The 23,105-nt window shown below is 44.3% G+C and overlaps 1 protein-coding gene across 2 annotated transcripts in view; it reads right to left on the bottom strand.

Moving 5' to 3' along the window:
* The window catches only part of FMR1 (FMRP translational regulator 1), a 2,052,104-nt gene that overhangs the window by 608,898 nt on the left and 1,420,101 nt on the right, over positions 1-23,105 (bottom strand). For both annotated transcript variants that reach the window (XM_044057587.1, XM_044057588.1), the window contains one exon: positions 14,414-14,500. In XM_044057587.1, coding sequence (XP_043913522.1) covers positions 14,414-14,500 — 87 coding nt within the window. The remainder of the gene's footprint in view (positions 1-14,413; positions 14,501-23,105) is intronic.

The raw sequence follows: 23,105 nt of genomic DNA, 5'->3' as shown, positions 1-23,105 counted from the left end.
TGGCAGGATGACCCAATTGTGATGACTGCAACAGTGAAACATGAAGAACATCCATAATTTCTTTCCACCCTTTTGGTTCAAGGAAAAGGTCCTCTGGGGAGTGTAAAATTGGATGCCTACAGCAATGTGTGTTTTACCTTCTTGTTCATTTCTGGTGAACGTTTCCCTGACCTTGGGTCCAAAGAGCGTAGACCCATCAAAGCGGACACTGACAAAGAATGTTTTGAAGCTCTCTGTAAAGTCAGACAACTGCATCCAAGTGTTTCCAGTGAATGGCTATGCTGGTGCTTGCAGCTCTTGATGTGCCAACAGCTGCATTGTAAAGCTGGCACATGTACATGTTAGCCATCAATCGGAGGGTGGCTGCCTGCAACTCCACGGTCTTCTAAATATCAGATGGCAAGTTACCAGAGGGGGACTTGGAAATTTCTTGGTCAAGTCTCTCTGGAAACGTCAGATGAGCACAGAAATTCACAGTATGCAAAGCAAATGTTGTTGAAGCACAAGTCCACTTTGCAAATCTGTCCAAGGCCTTAGACTTCCTATTAGGGGGGTGGATTGAGGTGCGCTCATCTTACAGCTCCGTTTTCCTGATTACTGCAACCACAATGGCAGCTATGGTGGGACCTTTGCTCCAATCTGGCCTATTTCTAACAGTAAACAAGATCTAGTCAGGTTTCCATGGGACTGGCTCCAACAAAGCTGGTTTGTTCCATGACCGCTGAGAGACCAGATCAAGGAGCTCATCAGTGGGAGAGACCACCCAGGATTCGATGAGCCTCAAAGAATGCAGACGCTTCTTGGGAAGGGACATCAATGGACCAACCCCCTTGCTGCTTCATCAATTCAAGGATGTCTCCAAAGGAGATGTCTTCCAAGGGGGATCTTGAGGACTCCTCCCCTTCCTTTAAGTTATCTTCTGTGAGGGACTCTGGAGGGGAATCCCGTGGTTTCTTTTTACAAGCCCATTTCCTATGCCTTTCCCTGGTGAGATGCTCTTGGTATGGCTCAGAAATGGAAGATGAACTCACCTGATGAGAATCTTTGAAATGCAAGGTGGACTGGCTGCCCCTGTCTGACCAAAAGAGGGGCTGCAGAATCCAGAGGGGAGAGGGATGAGCCAAGTATGTGTGTGAAATCTCCTTTCTAGACCTGGAGAATACCCTTTCAAAAGCCTTGAATGCCAAAGCTGAAACTGGGGCTGAAGAAGAGTCTTTAGGATCTTAAGATTCACCACTGAGAACCTCCCTGGACCAGCTCAGACTTGGGTATGAGAAAGATATTGGGGCCAAACTCTACAGGGCCAAAGGACACCTCCGACAACCTCTGAGTTGATAATGAACCCTGGACCTTGGCCCAACCTCTCACATCCTAAATCTCACGAGATCCGATGCTGTTGAAGTCAAGTGGGTAAGGAAAGCAGTCTGAGTTGAAGTCCACCAACCTAACGGCTCTGACAAGGCCATCCCATGTGGAATACCTGGGTCCACGGGCACTGGATCTGAAGGTCAAATGAGGGAAGGAGATATTAGTAGGGGCACCGTCAGGACTGGAACCTGCTCTCCCAGTGGAGCACACACCAGGAGGACCCTCATTTGTTGGACATACGATCCTGGGAAGTTAAAGCTTTGGCACCCTGGCCATTAGCTGTGACAACCCATTCAATATGAACACTGCAACAGTGATTTCAGCCAGAACATCTGTCCTGTACACTGTGGGAACACAGCTGAGGGACTGACTGACTTTGGAAAGAACCTAATAATATGAAAAGAAGACTGGATCTGAATTGGCTCCTGAATAGGTAATGGATCTGACAGTCTGAGTTTTAGGATTTGGATTAGACAGACTCCACTGATCCAGGGATCTCTGCTGAGCCCTATTTTTATCCCTGCTACCTGTTTTATCTCTGTTTCTCTCTTTTCTTGCCTTTCCTCTTGTCTTTTTCTCTATCTTTTTCCTTCTCTTGTTCTTTTGAGGATTTGGTTTTGTCCCTACCATCTTGGGGAAGCAGAGGTACAGTGAGAAGGGGTCACATCTCTTGCTGTGAATAGAAGACCCTTCAAAACCAATTTGCTTATTCCATCTTTGAAAGACCTGGCCATGAACTAGGCTCAAGATTCACATTCACCGTCAAGGTGATCCACATGCAAGCAGTACACACACACACACACACACACACACACACACACACACACACACACACACAACGGAGATCCTGGGGTGGATGTTGGCCTGCAAGTGTAGCGCTTCTTAAAGCTGGTAGCCTTGTCGCTCGTGGTGTCCAAGAAAAAAAGGGCACACACACACATACCACATTCAAGTCTCATCACCAAGTAATAATTACACCTAAAAATAAGAAATGACAGAAACATCAATCTCCATAACCAACAATAAATGTATGAACTTTAGGTTTTTTTTTTTTTTTTTTTGTTTTTTTTTTTTTGTATAATCAGAGGGATAACCGAAAAGGCAGGAATACAACTCAACAGCAACCTACCAAAACACTACCAAAAATACACTTATATAGAAGACATATCCAAAGGATATCAAAAATAACCTGAGCTATGGTAAAATGTTTGTAAGCAACTGACTTACCTTACATTTTCAAGCACTGAGCACACAGATCGAACTCAAACCTAAGAGGTGGTAAATGACATTTGAAGTACTGTAGGGATGGAAGGGAATTATGAGTAGGGATAGGAGTCTGAGCCCTGGATCAGAGAAACTAAAAAGGTGCAGATGTTGGATATGGTCCCATCCAATAACCCATACAATGTGTCAGATAGAAAAGACAACATCTGATGTAGAAGGTTTGACTGGATGGATGTGAGGGACTATACTGGAAAAGAGGAAAGGTGTCTCACTCACAGCTGTACCCTTTCTGAACAATTCTCAGGATGTAGGTGTCTGAAGTAAACTGTTGCCAAACAGAAAGCTGAAGACCTAGGTTTTGTGAAAGCTCACTTGATTTCTGGGGTGGGGAAAGTGAAGAGACTGACTATAGATACAATTTTTTTAAAATGTTCTTGGGCTTGGGAAGGTCCTGCTTTTTTTTTTTTTAACCTCCCTGCCACAGTTTCCTGAAAGTTTATTTGCCTGTCTTTTCCTCAGATTTGTATACTGTTTCCTATGCAAGAGTACTGAACTAAAAGAGAAGTTTGTATTATGTTTAGGAATATGGGACTGAAATATCTGAAAGAACCCTTGGATTAACTTTCCCCTTTCATCAAAACGTTCGAGGAGCTCAGCAGATGAAGGCCCAAATAACAATTCTTGATCCAGAGGTGGACTCAGAAGTACAAATTTCACATCCTTTGGTAAATTCTAAGTACACAGCCAAGCAAACTGACTCATGACCAATCCAATGGCAGCCACCATCTATCAGCAGTGTCGTACAAACATTTGAGAAAGTTTAGTTACTTGAGACACAGATGAAAGTTGGGAATTTAAAGATTCCTTAGTGTCAGAAGGAAGATCACTGATTAACATTTCATATTGTTAAAAGAAATCAAAAGAAACTTAGACATGTAATCTTGGCAATTAATTGTTCTGAAGGCTAAGGCAAAAGCAGCAGACACCTTCATCCGAAACTTATCCAAATCACTCCTTTGTCTCATGGAACAGGGTTAGCTGCCACAGAGTATTTGGAATGAGCTGGTTGTGAAAGAGAAGTAAAGTACAGTTGTGTACACTTACCATAATGTAGATGTTCAAGTGTATTCGCTGTTGCAGTCATCACATTTGGGTTATCTGCTTGCAGGTAGCCCTCAGTCGGCCTGATTATCAAAGCCTTGGGTCCTGCGTCGATTGCTCTCATCTTCCATGACATCAGGTAGTCAGGGGTATAAAGCATGCAGCCGATGCCATTACATCAGTTTTTCTTGACCCAGATGTCAGGTGCCCCCCTAATGGGAAGCAATTATATACAAGGTTACACCTCCAACAAAAAGCAAATACACCAGAAAGCTTTAAGCATAGTAAACAAGACTAGAGGTAGAGTCAATATCAGGGGGCTGGTGGGAGGGTAACCAGGACTGAAACAGTGAATACACTCGAACATCTACATTTATGGTAAGTGTACAAAACTGTATGTTCTTCGTGTTTCACTGTTGCAGTCATCACATTTGGGTAGATTCCCAAAGCTAAGGATGGGAGGAGGCAATTAGATAGCATTAGGACCAGCTATAAGGCCCTGCAAGACTGCAGTGGCAAAGCCAGCTCCGGATTTAGAAAAAATTGGCAAGTGGTAATGCTTGGTGAAGGTATGTACAGAACTCCAGGTAGAAGCTTATAGGATTGTCCCTGGTAGGGACACCTCTGAGAAAGGCTGTAGAGGTAGATGCAGCCTGGTGGAATGAGGTCTTATTCCCTGTGGGGTAGGTTTTCTATGGTGCTTATAGCAGAAATGAATGCAATGGCCTATCCACTTAGAAATGGTTTGCTTTGAAATGGCCTTCCCCTCTGCCCCTGCAGCAAATGCAACCAGCAGCTGTTCAGATGTCCTGAGAGGCATAGTCCTGTTCAAGTAAAATCTAAGTTGTCTGTGCATGCCCAAGGAGTGCAGTATTCATTCCCCTTTGTTCTGTGGATTGGAAAAGAAGGTTGGCAAACGAATGGACTGATTAAGGGCCACATTGGATACCACCTTGGGCATAAAGGAAGGATTGGTCCTGAGGGACACCCTGTCCGCGTGAAAGATGATGAAAAGCTCCACTGCCATGAGGGCCTGTAATTCAGACACCCTTCTTGCTGCAGTGATGGCTAGAAGGAAGGCTGTTTTCCAAGAAAGGAATTTCAACTCTGCATTTGCAGCTGGCTCAAAGGGAGGCAGAGTGAGCTTTTCCAATACAAATATAAGGTCCCAGGCTGGAGTAGGGGCTCTCCTGGGTGGTCTTAGGTTTTTGGTCCCTCTGAGGAATTGCTTCAGCAGTGGATGAGAGAAGAGGGGTGGCTCTGTATTATAATGTGCTGAGATGGCCCGAGGCATGAATTTTGATGGAAGAAAATGAAAGGGCCTTGTGAAGAATCTCAGTTGAGTATTGAAGAATACGAGGTAAATTGAGTTTGGCTCCAGGAACAGAATCTTTTCCATTTTCAGCATAGGATTTTCTAGTACTAGGCCTCCTTGCCTCCAGAATGACATCCATCACTTGCTTACTGAGGGATGGTAACAGAGAGATCAGGTAATTAGCCAGGCTGCAAGATTCAGGATTTGAAGCTGTGGGTGCAGAATCTGGCCCTCCTGCTGGGACAGCAGGGCAGGGGTCTGAGACAGGTGTCATGGTTCCAGCAGTGACACACTGCGCAAGAGGGGGTACCAGTGTTGGCGTGGCCAGTCTGGTGCAATCAGTATCATCCTTGATGTGTCCGGTTTGATTTTTAGTAGTACTTTGGAGAGGAGAGGCAGAGGGGGAAGGCATAAACTGACAGGTTTTTCCAGGTGAAGGACAGGGCATCCACTTTCCAAGCTTGTTTGTGGGGCGTCCTTGTGCAGAATTTTTTCAAACGGTAGTTCTGGGGGGAGGCAAACAGGTCCATATCTGGGCTCCACCATTTGTTTTTTAACATGTTGAATATCTTTGGTTCCAGTTTCCACTCGTGTGAGTCCATGAGATTTCTGCTTAGGTCGTCTGCCAGTGGGTTTAGCTTTTCCTGACAGGAACTGAGCCTGTAGGTGCACTTGGTAGCTCAAGGCTGTGTTCCACAGAGCCATGGCTAGTCTGCAGAGAGGGTATGAGTGGGTTCCCCCCTGCTTGTTTATGTGCCACATAACAGTGGTGTTGTCCGTCTTTACTATTAATATGTCCAGGAAGGATGTGGTCCTTGAAAGCTGTCAGAGCATTCTGTACAGCTAACATTTCTTTCTGATTGATGTGCAGGTGCATTTGATTGGGTTCCATTTGCCCTGAATGCACTTCCCTGCCAAGTGGGCCCCCCATGCATAGTCTGATGAGTCAGTTGCTAGGATTTGGGCGGCAGGGGGTAGAGTGAATGGCAGTGCCTTGTTTTGGTGACAGGTGTCTGCCCACCAAAGGAACTCTATCTGTAGACGAGGAATGATAGGAATCATTGCTTCTAGATCCTGTGAATGTTGACACCATAGGCTTTTTAGATACCATTGTAGTTTCCTCATATGCAGTCTTGCATATGGAATTAGTAGAATGCAGGAGGCCATGAACCCCAGGGCTTGCAGTATTTTTCTTGCAGACAGCTGTGTCTTTGTGGCTAGTAGTTTGAAGTAGGCTGGCAAATGAACTTGTTTTTCTGGCATGAGAAAAAACATCTGGGAAGTTGTGTTCAAGCTTGCTCCCAGGAATACAATTTGTTGGCAGGGTACAAGATGTGATTTCTTTTCGTTTATAGTGTACCCCAAGGAAGTTTGCAATTTCTGTACAAAAGCCAGATGTTTCAGTAGAATGTCCTGGTTTTCTGCCTGAATTAGACAATCGTCCAGGTATGGATATATTTAGATATTTCTTTGCCTGCAAAATGCAATGACTGGATCTAGGCACTTTGTGAATACCCTGTGCACAGTAGACAAGCCAAAGGGCAGTGCAGAGAACTGATAGTGCCTGTAGCCTGCTTTGAAGCATAAGTATTTTCTGCAGGATTCCCTTACTGGAATGTGCAGGTAAGCTTCCTTTAAATCCAATGTTGTCAACCAGGCATCTCTGCCTATCATAGGAAGCAGTTGGTGAAGAGTTTTTGAATTTTAGAATCACCAAAAAAGTGTTTAGGATAGAGAGGTCCAGTATAGGACGTCAGGAGTTGTCTTTTCTGGGCACCAAGAAAAGTCTTGAGTAGAAACCTTGTCCCTGTTCCTCTTCTGGAACAGGCTGAATAGCTCTGATGCTTAAAAGAGCAAGAATTTGCTTTTGAGCCTCCGCCCACTGATTTGGGGGCAGGTCTGGCCAACCATTTGGGGTTGGTAAGGAGTGAAAGTGGAATCTGTATCCTTGGGAAACTATATTTAAAACCCATTTGTCCTGGGTAACGAGTTCCCAATTTTTTGCCTGCTGGGCAATCTTTCCCCCTAAGGGAACAGTCAGTTGTGCAGGGCTTGGAAGATTTAAAGTTAAGTCATCGAGACAGTTTACCATAGGGGGAGTCTTACCACTCCCAGCTTTGGACGTGGGAGCACCCCACTGCTTAGCCCTGTGAGTACCTTGGGACTGAAGCCTGGGTGTTCTGCTGGTGCTGGGTTTGGACTGAGAAGGCCTGGAAGAGGCAGGAAAGGACCAATTTTTAGTGGGCCAATGCCTACTAAATCTGGGAGGCTGTACTTGCAGGAAATATTTAACAGTTTGCATAGATTTAGCTTTTCCCTCCATCTTTTAAGTACTTCTTCTGCCCTGTTGGCAAACAGGCGGTCTTGGTTTAAGGGAGCATCCAGCAATTTAGCTTTAACATGATCTGACTAAGATTGCTCCTTAAGCCAAGTATACCTTCTAAGTACACACCCAATGACAGCAGCCCTGCAAGATGCCTTTAGTGAATCAAAACCACATTGCAAAGTATGTTTTCCAACTTGTTCAGCAGAATGCACTAAATCCTGTAAATCTTTATTTTCAACACAGTCAGGAATCAACATCAATTTCTGTTTAAGCAATCCAGTAATATGCTGCTGATATTTTAACATATGAAACTGGCAGTTTAAGGCCCTAATGGTAAAGGTTGCAGAAGTGTATACCTTCTTACCCCATCTATCCAGCGCCCTGGAATCTCTATCAGAAGGGGTAGGGTTTTTGGCAGTAGTAGCCTTAATGCCCTTGGGTCCCTGTGAAATGGTCGCAGGACCCGCAGGAGGATTTTTAAAAAGGAACTTGTGAGAGTCTGGAACCCTGTAATATCTATCAGGTTTTCTGGGAGTAGGAGGTAGAGAGTCAGGGGCCAAGCTAGATTCCGAAAGGCATCAACAATGTCCAGTACAGGGGGGACAGCTAAAGGCCTGTGTTGGGGCAGGAGTAAGAAATCCCCAAGTCTCTTTTTAGAGTCAGAGTAATCCTGGCTTTCCCAGAGAAAATGCTCCCTAAGAGTATGCAAGGTTTCACCAAAAGAGAAATCCTCTGAAGGGGAAGCAGAGGGAATAGAGTCCTCTGCATCAGAATCCTCATAGGTAGATAAGGGTAAATCCTGGTCATCAGAGGAAACAGAAATTTCAGAATCCTGATCAGAAGAATCATAAGCAAACTCAGTCCTAGGTCTGTTAGAGGGGGAAGGTTGGCTTCCCCCTGATTAAAGTAATAATGTCTTCAGCCATTCTTAACATTTGTTTTTTAGGCATAGAGGCTTGACCATGCGGTCTGGGCATCGGTTTTCTAGGCATGGATCGAGTTTTAGGCCTTGAAGAAGAAGATAGCGTCAGTTTAATATGCAAGTCAGTAGGGCCTGAATACACACTCAGAAGCCGGTGCCTGCACAGCGGCTCTGGACCCATCCAAGGTAGAGACATCCGCAGGTTCCACAGTTGAAGCATCTCGTGGCATACCGGACTCTGAATGGGTCTCAGTAGAGGCCTGCGAATCTGAAGTAGTGGGTATCAGGGGCTGCGAAAGCGTCTCACTGAGATCCGGCAAATTGGGCGGCGTGTCTCTGTCTATCTTTGCGTTTCTTCGGAATGTCGGTAGTCAGATGGCTTACTGAAGACATAGGATAATTGAACCGAGCAACAAAAAAATTAGAAGCGCAAATATACCGACGATGGATATTTCGTGGTTTAAATAAGGCACAAAACCAACAGCGAGGTAAGTCGTGGTCATGGCCTAGGCAAGGACTACAGTACGAATGAAAATCTTTATGAGGCATTTGCTTTCCGCAAAAAATGCAATTATTTACTTTTTCTGACAACGGTTTAGAGCAAGAAAAAGTTTCCCCAACGGGGTACTTAGCTTTTAGTTGAAGACTTAAGTTCTGAAACATGAAAACGAAAATTTCAGGAGTCAGCCAACTGGCACTTGCGAACTGATTCTGCTTCGGGCACCGCACGGCAAGAAAGACTGATGTAATGACGTCGGCTGCATGTTTTATACCCCTGACGACCTGACGTCACAGAAGAAGAGACAGCAACCGACACAGAACCCAAGATTTTGTTAATCAGGCCGACTGAGGGCTACCTGCATGCAGATAACCCAAATGTAATGACTGCAACAGTGAAACACGAAGAACATCTGTTTCTGTATCTGTGATAGGTTCTTCAGAAACCTGTGCGAATAAACACCATTTCATAACTTTAGCGTGGCTTCCCATCCTGACAGGGCATTTTAGTGGATTCAAGCCACGCAACATTTTCCTTGGGCCATTACTGTGAAAACATTGCTGCTTCTGGAAAAAGAGGTGCACTACGATAGCACCATTATGCTTAGCTGAATTCCTCTTGCTGCTGTTCTGAAGAGGCCTAAATCAGATTCATTCATACTCTTAAGAGTTAACTCACCCATACAACCATAGATAAGTAATTTAAAGAGCAACACTGCACAAGGAAGTGCTGCATCAAATTTCCTTATAAAACTATTCATTGAAAGTCAGCAACAGAAATGACCGTAGGGACAGTACAATGTCCAGCAACACTACTAAACAATGTCTTTCACATACTCTGTTCTTTTCCCAAAGGAACACAATGACAAGTACTTCCATCAATTCACCCATATCTCTTATTTCAGTTCACTTCTACAAAGATTTTTAAAACATGTCTCTGGCTCAGGCTTAAAATTATGGTCCAACTATCACAGCCTGTCTTTCCTTCTCAATGTGATTAACAGCTCCAAATTTTAAGATCATTTTTCATACATAATTTTATCATTCGAAACTAGATGCTTAATTTGGTACTTACGTATTATCGCAACCAGATTTTTCACGGCACTAATGTCCGCTTCCCGATCGTGACATACGCTTGTTAATATTTTGCAGAAGTTATCTACTGTGTTTTCTTTAATACTGCAGGCTGGTTTCAGGAGTGTGATCCAAGAAATGTAAAAAAAAAACACTGTACTTGTTTCTGTATGCACTTTACTGCCAGCGTGTTGCTTCTTGCAAGTCCACCCGCTGAACGTTCCTTTTTTTCGTGGCAGCAAATGCTGTCAAGTAACGGTAATAATTTGGGCTGTATTCTTCCTTAACTGCTGTTGTCAGATGAAAGACAGAAGATCTGAGGGTATAACTGGGATGATTTCCATGTCAGTTTTTTTCATTTAGCTTGCGTGTGTGTTTTAATGAAATTGTAGTTCTCAAACCCTTGTAGCATCCTAGTTCTACACAAATAAATGTGAATGTATACTGTCTGTGCCGATGTCATTGTTTTACACACACACAGCTCCGTGTACTGAGGGAAACATTTTCATAACACCTACTTCCCTTTTTGTATATGACACTGTCAGGGTTATGGTCAGTGACTTTCAAGGGAAGCCAGAAGCCTTTGTACTGCCATCATTCTTTTCAAAATTATCTTGTGCGACGTGACTGTTAAGCTTCTCAGTGTGCTATACAGCATGCTCATGTTCTATTGCAATGCAGCGGCAGTAAGCCAAGATATAAAAGAAGCATACCTAAGCAGCGATAGTCTTTTTTCTGACATTTAATTGATAACAGTCCAGAAAAGAAGATATAGTGGTAAAGAAAACACACCAAACAGCTTTTTCACAACGTTTACGAAGATATTTCAGGATCGGAGTGCAGCCACTATTGCCATGAAAAATCTGGTTGCGGTAATACGTAAGTACCCTTAATTTTACCTAACAATTACACACCTGACTGGAAGATTTTTCCTTTCAGAACTTCTCCATAAACTACTGACTTGCCAGCAATCCAAACAAATCTAAACTACAAAGACTCCAGCAGAATCTATTGCCCATCTCCCTGCAGTCTGCTCCATCCTTTGATACCAGACAGTCATTATCAGTGAGAGGGACTACAGTAAAGTCACAGTTAACCGGCACCCATGGGGATTGGTAGATGCCGGATAACTGTAGTTTCTGGTTGCTTGAGTGTTACTATTAAAAATAGTCCTAATACTGTATCCTATACTATTTGCTTGGTTTGACTTGTTCTCAGGTTGGGGAGAGAGGTAATTTATTCCTATCTTCCTTTTTAAAACTCACTCTAAAAACGTAAGGTATGTTTCTGCGGGGAGGAAACAAAGTGCAACACATAAAAATTGTACTGTATTTCTTCGAATTTTTTTTTTTTTTTTTTTTTTTTGCCAGTTGCTTGAGTTCCGGTTAACTGAGTGTTTACTGTAAAAAGGTGAGTTATACAAAAACTATACAGGTAAAAACAACTTGCTCTAATAGTAACAAAGGACAGACTACCAAGAGTAAAGTGAGAGATGATGCTGCCAATCTCTAGCAGCTTCTGGTCACACAAACCTTGTGTACTGCATGAAGATCTAGACAACACAGACCCAAGACAGACATGAAGCTGGAATGGGGTTCAGAGGAAAGCCACCAGAATCCTGTTTGGCGCAGAAAGGGAATGGGTGTGACCAAGAATTAATGATGCTTAAGTTCTTTTAATCAGAAACCAGAAAATTCAGGAAGCAATAACATGGGTACACAAAATTAAACAGGGAGTGTGAAAAGAGTCACCATGAAGAGGAAGGGACAGGGCAATAGGGTTCAAAGTAGCATACTGTAGACAACAACTACTCCCGGGACCTGTAAAAGTACTTTTTTAAAGAAAAAGGCAGTGAACATATGAATGCACAACTAGAATGGGTGGTGGAGACACAATCCAGACAAACATTTAAAAAGACATAGGATAGTGGGACAACAGGAATGACAAGAATTTTTTTTTAATGGCCCACAGCTGACCATCAGATGTCTGCAGAAACCTCTACTCATGTTTTAGGTCTATCCAACCTGACAATCATCCCCTGGACTAACTCCGATCCACATTCAGGGTCAGTAAGGAGACTGAGACCTCCTGGGGTAGCCTCATCCTGCTGCCAAGCAGTGGGGGAGACAGGTTCCTCCTTGTATGCTCCTGTTCATGTCTAAGGATAGACATGGAATGTGTGTGATAGGTTCATAGGTTCATAGGTTCATACTAGGCTATCTGCCCGAGGGCATTTACAAGCCTAGCCCATCGTTTTGTGGCTTACGCCACCCCTTTAGTATGGGGAACTATACCCATTATTTTGCTGTGCCTCTGTCGAGCAGTGACACTGAGGTAATCCCTGGGGTATATCTGCGATCTCCCATCCATTGGTCAAGATTTCTCTTGAACAAGGCTAGCGAGGTGCTCTGCCTCACATGTACCGGGATTTTGTTCCACAGCATAGGGAGTCTTTGGGTGATGAATCTATCCCTCCAGCACGTCCTATTAATAGCCGTGTCAAGGTTTAAGTCGCCGCCCTTGTGGCTCTGATGGATCTAGATTTTTGAGGTGAAGCATATTGATCAAATCTGGGTTTGACATGGCCTTGTATGTTAGGCAAAGGTCACCTCTGAGCAAGCGGTGGCGACTGAATAGAGCTGGAGTTCTTTCAGTCGGGCAGCATAGGACAGATTTTTGAGACCCTTTATCCTCTTGGTGAGGAACTTTTGTGGCCTCTCCAGCTGCTGTAAGTGTCGGGTCAGATACATTCCGAATGGGGCATTGTACTCAATCATTGGTCTGATGAGTGATGAGTAAAGGGAGACTATGACCTCCCTTGATCTAGATGAGAATCCCTTCATGATAAGGTGGGCAATGTAGAAGGTCTTCCTAACTACTTTAGCTACATGGGTGTCGAATGACAGACTACTATCAACCTGGGTCCCCAGGTCCCTGATAACTTCTTCTGTGCTCAGTGGATTGCCACCTATTTGGTAACTAGGGGTAACCTTGTTTTTCCCGAAGGGTATGACTATGCATTTTTTGGCATTTAACTTTAGGCCGTGGCTCTGGCACCAGTTATCCGTTTCTGTGAGACCCTTCTGAAGGATATCTGTGTCAGACGTGTTTTCTACTATGCCGCCCAGTTTGCAGTCATCTGCAAGCGTTGTCAGCCATAACCCTCCTGTGTTTGCTTGTACTTGGAAAAGTAGATGCCAAACAAGAGTGGGCCCAGGACTGAGCCCTGTGGGACACCACTTGTGACAGGCTTTGAGTCTGACATGGCGCCAGCAACTCTGACCCTGTGGGTTCTGTCACTCAGCCAGTTTGCAACCCATCTTGTGATGTATGGGTTGACATTTAAGCTGATGAGTTTTTCAATGATACCCGAGTGGGGTATTGTATCGAAGGCCTTAGCCAGATCGAGGTAGGCTGTATGGACTGCCTTTCCCTCATCAATGGCTTTGGTGACTGTTTGAAAAAGTCAACCAAGTTTAGAAGGCATGATCTGCCTTTGACAAAGCCAAACTGGGTTGGATCCAAAGTCTGCAAATTCCCTATGTCTTTATTTATGAGGTCCATTATGATCCTCTCCATGGCTTTGCAGATAAGGCTTGTCAAGCTAATGGGCCGGTAATTTCCAGGGTCGGTGGAGGCACCGCCTTTGTGAAGTGGTACCACAGTTGCAGTGCGCCACTCCTGGAGTGCGTATCCAGAGGTAAGACTTTGATTAAACAGCTGTCCTAGCTGTGGGTTTAATTCCTCATTGAGTTCGTGGAGCACACAGCCGGGGACACCATCAGGTCCCATGGATGCTGTGTTTTTTGCTTTGGAGAGAGCAGTTCTCACTTGGGCGCTGGAGATGTTTGGGGGGCTGCAATCATTTGGTATAGATATCTCTCCTTTTGGGGGGGAGGATAGTATATTGTTCAGCTGCTATGCAGACTCTGCTACTGTCCTGCCTTCCTGAAGACAACTTCCCCCTTTGCAATTCATGGTCTCCACCAGGGATCAGCCAGGAGTATGGTCCAAGTGTGTGCCTTCCTCCTCAAGTCATGCACACTCATCTTCCCGTCAGTGTCATCAAACGACCAAGCCACTAATCAAACGTGGGTTGCCTGGGCTCTAATCAGAGTTTTACCCATCAGTGCCATGGCACTGGCTACAAATGTAATGAAAATGGGGAAAGATGGGTGCGTGTGTGGGGGTGCTGAAGTAGAGGCATATGATTAAACTGACTTAAAGAACCCATTACAAAATCAACCAACTATAATATAAAGTAGATCCAAAAACTTTCAATTTATTGATCTACCACTTTACATTTACAGGCAATATACTGAATAAACCAAAGAAAAACTGCAGCAAAATAATGAACCCGTTTCAACAGTATAATTTATGCAATTTTTAATATCCTTATTCTACCTTAGCAAACCTTCAAGACACCCAAACATTTAAAAAATACATGTATCAGACAATATTGTCTTGCATCAAGTAGAAGAATCAATCAGGCTGAACACTTTTTTTTTTTTTTTTTTTTTTTTTTTACAGTACTGAACTTTATAACACTTCCCAAATATTAAACTTACAAATTCTAAATACATACCTTTAAATAATTAAGGTGGTAATCTAGAAGAACAGTTGCATTTGTGATGCTGTCCTTTGTTCCAACAAACACAAATGGGACCATACCCTACAGCAAAGTGAAAGAATAAAAGTAAACATAAAATAATGACACATATTACACTGGTTAACAAAACTCTTAACTGCAGATGGTAAGCAAATTGCAGTAGTAATGTAAGACAATGGCAGGAACTTGCATGCAGAAACATTCATTTGATAAGCTTCAGACTTGAGCATACACAATGTACTTAAACCATGGGTAATATGAGAAACACAATCTACAGAAAGGTACCTATACCATACCATACCTAATATGAGAAGACAAAAAGCGGTGTCTGTTCACAGAATTACTTTAAACCAACATGAAAGTAATCATCTTGAAGCAACCTCAGAAGAGGACAAATTGCCTAGTGATTACTAAGTCACTTAAATTCATGGAGTTTGTGCTCCAATAAAGGTACGATTCTACCATTCTCTTTGCAGAGTACATGCATCATTGGTAGAAATTAGAAGTTATATACTCACCATAACTTGGCATCTCTGTTGTCCATTTCCATTCTTCCTCATGAATGGGTTGCAGATCTGATCCTTGGATCTGACTCAGCCGCATTTACAAGATCTATGATCTGAATCAGCCGCATTTACAAGATCTATGATCTGAATCTCAAGCTCCTCCCTCTATCCATACTTCTCTATTCCATCCCTGGGTTTGCTGCTTTACTGCCCACTGTGTTATAGAGACAGGAAAAGATTGAGGCTCATACCTGGAACAAAAGTTCCATTATCATCCAAAGATCCAGGTTAGTGATAAGGCAGAGGAAGTAGCCACAGAGTAGAATGAGCTCTAGGAGGATGAGGCAGTTCCAAACCTTTTCGAGAATAAATCAGTGAAATACAAATTAGTAATCCATTTAGCCAGAGTAATGTTGGAAACTGCTTGGCCTAAGCGGTTAAGGGAAAAGGATACAAACAGCTGATCAGACGTCCTGTAACTGTTTTGTTCTGCGAAGATAAATAGTAGTTCCCTATAAACATCAAGAAGATGCAGAATATATTCGCCCTTATTAGTTAAGTTTGGAAAGAAAACTGGCAATTGTACGGACTGATTAATATTAGTCTCCGTAGCCACTTTAGGCAGAAAGGAAGGGTTAGTTCGAAAAGATACCCTATCATTATGAAAAATAACATAAGGAGGCATAGTCGATAAGGCCTGGAGCTCAGAAAATCTTTTGGCAGAAGGGACAGCTACCAAAATGATTGTTTTCCAAGAAAGAAACTTCATATCGCATTTGTTTGTAGGTTCAAATGGCTTCTGATCCAAACCCTGGAGGACCACTGTGAGATCACAAGGAGGAGAGGGATCCTTTAACTTGAGGTCTAAGGAGAAAAATTCCCTTCATGAAAGCTTTACATAATCTGGAAGTTTCCAGAGAAAGGGATTTATTTCAACTGTGAAAGTTGGATAAGGCTGCTAAGTGAACTTTAATAGCAGAAAACCTAGCCCCTTTCTTAAAAAGAGTAGTCGGGGGAAAAAAAGGATGGCTGAACTTCAGGTTCAGTGGAGAGGAGGGTAGGTATAAAGCAGGGTAGGTTTAGAGGAGACCCAAAGGACAATCCTGAATCAGAGCATCCCTCAGTGACTCCCCTGGACAGGGGATAAGAGTGAAGTACTTGCTGCACTTGTTGCTGAGGGGAGAGGCAAACAGGTCGCAGCAAGACTGGCCCCAGTGACTGAAAATCATGTTCGCTACTGTTTGATTGTGGGACCACTCATGAAGAATTAGAATGAACCTGCTGAGTCTGTCTGCCAGCACCTTCATTTTCCTCGGTATGTGCACTGCAATTAGAAAGCAGTCTGAAGATATCGTCGACTCCCACACCCTCATGGTCTCCCTGCACAACGTGTAGGAATGGGTTCTTCCTTGTTTGCTGATTTACCAGACTAATGACATGCTGTCTGTGTGTACTGCAATAGTTCGCAAGGGGAAAATATCCTCAAAGGCCTGCAACATTAGAAGGACTGTTCTCATCTCTAGGGCACTGACATGCAACTTGGTCTCTGGGGAGGACCATGTGCCTTGGACCATCTTTCTCTTAAAATGCACTCCCACCCCAGTTGGAAAGCGTCTGTGTTCACTGTGGCTATTGGGGGTGGGGGGAGTGAGAACAGCCTGCTCAAAAACAGGTCATCTGATTGGATCCACCAGCAAATATGATGTTTGCAAATTGCAGTGAGTTTGATGGGAACAGACAGAGGCTGGTAAAGAATAGACCACTGCACCGCCAAAGTCCACTGGAGGATTCACATGAAAAACTTTGCTAAAAGAACTAGAATAATGGCAGCTGACACTGACCCAAGAGTTTGCAACACTAGTTTTGCTGGAGTGGACAGACGAAACAGTAAGTCCCACACCTGATTTCTCAGAGATGTGATGTGATGAAGAGGTAATGAAACCACTTGTGTCGAAGCATCCAGTTGAGTTCCTATAAATTCTAGAGTCTGTACAGGAGTCAGCTTTGATTTGGCAAGATGTAACATAATGCATATGGAATTGGAGATCTGAAGCAAGTAATCCCTAGTTTGTAGAAGTTGATGCCTGGTTGGGGTGGCGAGCAGCTAATCATCGAGACAGGAAAACACCTGGAATCCTTTGAGTCTCAGGTGAGCTACTACAACTGCATGCATTTGGTGAACATCCAGGGGGCTGTGGTGAGTCCAAAGGGCAGTGCTCTGAACTGATATTGACTGGCTCCCAGATGAAAGTACAGGTGTCTCTTGGAGTGCCTATTTTGATATGACAGTGCACATCCTGGAGATCTATACAGCACACAATCATTCTGGTGCAGAAGAGGCAGGATATAATCATTCAGAACTTTGACTTCTTTACATACTGATTCAGACTGCTTAGATCCAGAACTGGTCTCAGGTCTCCTGTTTTCTTTGGCACTAAAAAGAAGCAGGAGTAAGTTCCAAATCCTATTTGTTTGGGTGGGACCTCCAGGCTGACTCTTTTTTTGTAGCAGCTTTTGAACCTCTTGAGCTGTGAACTCCCTCTGGCTGGGTGGAATGTCAGGGAGTCTCTTCCTTGTGACAGGAGATGGAAGGGAAAAGGGAATGTAGTAATCTCTGAATATTACACTTAGCGCCCATGTGTTATTTTTAAGATTTGTTCAGGCATCCAGGTGCAGGGAAACATGATCGCCGACTGCCTCCAGAGATGGAGGATCAGGCAGCACTTCAGGAGCATTGATACGGCATATCAGAAAAAGGAGTCTCTGAAGCCCTGGTTCTGCAGACCCAAACCCCTGCCTCTGGGGCTACGTCTGCCAATGAAACCCCCTCCTCTGCCTATGGAGGAACTGTACCCACGTGAGATCTGAAAAGGTCCCCGAGATTACCTGAACCACATTTACTTACTACCTTGCTGGTTCCTAGAAAAACAGCACTGAGGTGTAGAAAAAGACCCTGCCTGTTTGTTGGAATCAAGTTCCTTCCAGTTCGCTGCTAGTAAGCGTATCCTTCACTGATGGCCCGACCAAGTATGAACTATCAAAGGGGGCATTAAAAAAGATGTCTTAAAGCGTTCCCCAAAGTTGCACAGCCTCCGGCAAGTCTCCTAATGGCGCCTGGACAAGCTGCTCATGCGGCACGTCCCACTGTGTGGGACATTAGCCTCATCGATGAACTGGCAACAGACAAAACAGTAGCCAGCTGAGGAGGAAACCTTCTTGAGATCCTCCGCAGACATGGACTCTGTGTGAGAGTTTGCAAGTTCCTTGATCGAATCTCTCTGTAAGCAAGTAAAATATGCCAGGTAATTTAACAATCTCAATGCAAAGGTGGCTGAGGCATAAATGCGATTTCCAAACCTGTCCATTGCTCTGGGCTCTGTTTGGTGGATTGACACAGGAGCTCTGCTCGACTAGCTCCTTCTTAGTGGTTGCCACCACAACTATGGCATCAACAGGGACACCCTTGTTCCAATGGGGTCTGTCTGATGGAGGGACTAAAACTTATATGTGCATTTGGGGATGGGCTAGACAGTGTCCAGTTCCTCCCAAGCCTGGTGAGAAACTAAACCAATAGTTAATCTGCTGGGGGGAGGTCACCCAAGACGCAGATGGGCCAGCCCTGAAAGCCTCCAGAAGAAGTTTAGGAAGACCAGCCACCCTTCTGTTTAAGGATTTCCAGGATGTCTCCAAAGGAGATGTCATCAGGTGGTGATCGAGGGGATCCTTTTCCCTCATCAAAGTCAGTGTCTTCTGTGAGAGACTCCACAGGAAAGTCTATGTGCTTTCTCTTGCACGTTTTCTTCTGTGGTACCTCTTCTGTGAGGTGTTCAGGACAGGTGTTAGAAAAAAAAAAAAGGGAATCCCACTGAGGAATGTGTGTGGAGGCCAACCGGAGCTGGCTGACCCTAAGGAGCAGAAATGATGGGCTCAAAGCTCAGACCAGATGAAGGGCGAGGAGTAGAACCCAAGATATGAGAGGATGGATCTCTATGCAGAGAGAAGCCCCATTCTACTACCTGGCAGGCTGATGGACCTGGGGACACCTCTCCCCCCTCCTTAGAGCAGAGGACGAGAAGTCGGGGCCAACCCCGGATCTGAGCCCCCCAGGCAGAATTGGACCCGAACTGTCAAAAGCCAAGGTACCAAGGGGAAGGGATGGATCTGACAAAGTAGGAACCAAACCCAACTCGTCAGACCTGGTGCCGACCTCACTGGTCTGAGACTGCCCAGATCCAATGGCATCGGAGCAGAGCTAGTTAGAGAACCTGACGGAGTTGAGGAAAGGAGCTTCCTCTGATCCAACACTGACCTTCTCGGGGATCTTGGATCCTGAGACTCAGAGACCGAAGATTTGATCGGAGGAGGAGACAGGACTGGTTGGTCAGGTGCATTCACGGATCTGGTAGGCGATAGAGCTGGCAGGACCCTCATCTGGATCTGAGCCCTGCAAAATCTCTGCATCATCTTGTCCATATCTGCCTTAGTCAAGCTCCTAGAGGATCTGGATGAAGCCATGGAAGCAGGCCTAGAATGCTTTCGAGGGGTCTCAAACAGTTGAGAGAGTGGAGCTGGAGAAACCATCGTCAACACAGATTCAGGCATTCAGCTACTGACTGTCAGACCCAAGGGTCTGGGATCCGAGTATAAGGAGGATGGTACAGGGGAACTTGTAATGGTTATAACACCTGTGGATCTGAGGGAGGCAGTACTGACTTCAGATCTGAAGTGATTGGATCCGAGGCTTTTCTAAGTTTTTGAGGTGGCTCTGATGAAGCCCTTGCTCACTTTTCCACTGCTTGCTTTTTGGAGTCATGATGAGATCTGAAAGGAGTTTGAGCCCCCAAAAGAAAAAGCACAGGCAAAGAGCTATCCCTTAATAATTCATTTATTTCACTGGTCCGAAAGGGCCTGGGGTTGAACAAGGCAAAAATCTCACAAGCAGAGTTGAGATGTTCTGGCCCCAGGAAATACATGCACTTATTGTGGGCATCAAAAAGTACAGTTTTGTACCTACCATAAATGTAGATGTTCGAAGATCCACATTGCTGCAGTCCTTACACTTGGGTAGTCCGCTGTCCTCGGTCGGCCCGAATATCAAAGTATAAGGCTGACGTCGGTCAAGGCGCATTTGACTGACATCAGGACGTCAGGGTACAAATGCGCATGACCGACGTCATATCCTCAGTCTTTTCTTGCCCCAGATGTCAGAAGACCCTAAAAATAAAGGTCAAAACCAAAAGACAGCAAACAAACAACCAACCATCCTAGCACTAAAAATATGTACAATATATACAATATACACCCTATTGACAACCCAACCCACACAACCGCCTCTAACTATAGAGGGGAAGGAGGGAGGGTAAATTGGACTGCAGCAATGTGGATCTTCGAAAATCTACATTTATGGTAGGTACAAAACTGTACTATGTTCTTCATCTCACATTGCTGCAGTCCTTACACTTGGGTAGAATCCCAAAGCAGAGGTAAGGGAGGATGGCCAAACTATAAGGAAGCAGGAGCTGCCAAAATGCCCTGCAAAACAGCAGTGGCAAAACCAGCCCTGGATTTAGAGTAAAGTGGTAGGTGATAATGCCTAGAGAAAGTATGCACTGAACTCCAAGTAGCTGCCTCCAAAATATCCTTAGTTGCCACCCCTCAAAAAGCTGTCAGTGGCAGTAGCCCTAGTGGAATGAGGCCTAATCCCAGCTGGAATCTCCTTGCCATGATGGGAATAACAGAAAGCAATGCAAAACCCAATCCACTTAGAAATAGTTTGTTTTGACACAGGCTTGCCCTGAGAACTCAAAGCAAAAGAAACAAATAACTGCTGAGACTGCCTGAACCCTTTAGTTCTGTCCAAATAATATCGCAACTGCCTGTGTACATCTAAAGTGTGCAAAATCTTTTCCCTTTATTTTGGGGATTTGCATAAAAAGTAGGCAAATGAATAGTTTGGTTTAAAGCCACACTAGAAACCACTTTAGGCATAAAGGAAGAATTAGTACGTAAAGATACCCTATCCTTATGGAAAATTAAGAAAGGCTCAACCGCCATAAGGGCCTGCAACTCAGAAACCCTTCTTGCAGAGGTAATAGCCAACAAAAAAGCAGTCTTCCATGATAAAAACTTTAATTCAGTAGTAGCTGCAGGCTCAAAAGGTTGTAGAGTGAGTTTCTCCAACACAAAATTGAGATCCCAAGCAGGAGTAGGAGCTCTTCGTGGGGGTCTTATATTCTTTGCCCCTCTAAGAAATTGCTTGAACAAAGGATGAGAAAACAATGGTGGGTCACAATCATAGTGACGGGAAATTGCTGCAGCATGAACCTTAATAGAAGAGAAGGACAAACCTTTGTCCAGTAACTCAGTAAGATATTGAAGAGCCACACTTAAATTAGGCTCAGAAACATCAAAATCCTTTGCTGCACTCCAAAATAAAAATCTCTTCCATTTATCTGCGTACACTTTCCTTGTACTATGCCTTCTAGCTTCCAAAATAACATTCAAAACTTGCTGTGGAAGTGGAGGCCCACTATGGTTCAAAACAGAATATGCCAGGCTGTTAGGTGCAGAGAGTGAAGCTTGACATTGAGCAAATGACTGTCCTCCTGAGACAACAGGTGTGGAATCGAAGGCAAAGGCCATGGAGGCTTCCGTACCAGGCTTCTCAGTAATGGGTACCAATGCTGTCGAGGCCAATCTGGAGCTATCAAAATCATCCTTGGCTTGTCTTGTCTGGCCTTTAGTAGTACCTTTGGGAGGAGAGGCAGAGGCGGAAAGGCATACACATGAAGATTGCTCCAATTGAAAGAAAGAGCATCCACTTTCCAAGCTGTGGGATGAAACCTTTTGTGCAAAACTTTGGCAGCTGGTGGTTTAGTGGAGAAGCGAACAGATCTATGTCTGGAGTTCCCCATGACACTGTCAATTTCTGAAATACATGAGGATCCAATTTCCACTCGTGGGGATCCATAATTTGTCTGCTCAACACATCTGCTAAGGAGTTCTGTGCTCCGGCAGAAACCTTGCCTGAAGATTTAGCTGTAAACTGAGAGCAGTCTCCCACAAAATCATTGCTTGCCTGCATAGAGGATAAGAATGTGTTCCGCCTTGCTTGTTGATGTACCACATGACAGTTGTGTTGTCTGTTAGAATCAACACCTGCCCTGGAAGAAGTAAATCCTTGAAAGCTATTAATGCAAACTGGACTGCTAACATCTCTTTCAAGTTGATATGTAGATGTTGTAGTCTGGCAGGCCACTTGTCTTGTATCCACTTTCCATTCAGATGAGCTCCCAAGCTTTGTCTGAGGCATCTGTCGTTAGAATCTGACTCGCCTCTGGCCGGGTCACAGAGAGTCCCTTGTTTAGGTGACATTCCTGAGCCCACCACAACAATTCCTTTTGAATGCAAGGTATTATTTGAATGACAGTGTCCAAATCCTGGCAGTGCTGTGTCCATACATTTTTGAGATACCATTGTAGCTTCCTCATATGCAGTTTGGCATTGGGAAGCACCAGAATACAAGATGCCATGAACCCCAAGGCTTGAAGGACTGTCCTTGCAGTCAGCCTGGACTGATGAGACAACTGATGAAAGTAAAGGGAAAGATTCTTTTGTTTGTCTGGGGTCAAAAAGGCCATCTGGGATGCTGTATTCAGTCTCACACCCAGAAAGCACATGTCCTGAGAGGGTACTAGACTGGACTTTATTTCGTTTACAGAATACCCCAGGCATCTTAGCACTGCTATCACATAACCCAAATGATGAAGAAGCTCGTCCCTTCCTTCAGCCAGAATCAGGCAATCGTCCAAATAAGGATAGATCTGTATTCCTTTTAACCTGAGGAAAGCTATCACTGGAGCCAGAACTTTCGTGAACACTCTGGGCGCAGTAGATAAGCCAAAGGGCAATGCAGAGAACTGATAATGAGAAGTCCCAGCTCGAAAACGCAGATGCTTCCTGCAACTCAGTCTGATAGGAACATGAAGATAAGCCTCCTTGAGATCCAAAGTTACCATCCAATGATCTTTGCCCAGCAGAGGTAAAAGCTACTGTAACGTCAACATTTTGAACTTGGGAATGTCCAGATAAGTGTTGAGGATAGATAAGTCCAAAATTGGTCTCCACGTGTTCCCTTTCTTTGGTACTAGGAACAGGCGAGA

The sequence above is a fragment of the Protopterus annectens genome, chromosome 15.part0, assembly GCF_019279795.1.
Source record: "Protopterus annectens isolate FY-2018-M chromosome 15.part0, PAN1.0, whole genome shotgun sequence".
In the NCBI taxonomy this organism is placed as follows: Eukaryota; Metazoa; Chordata; order Ceratodontiformes; family Protopteridae; genus Protopterus; species Protopterus annectens.
The sequence above is the reverse complement of the archived record's forward strand: the minus strand, read 5'-3'. Positions and strand labels throughout refer to the sequence as shown.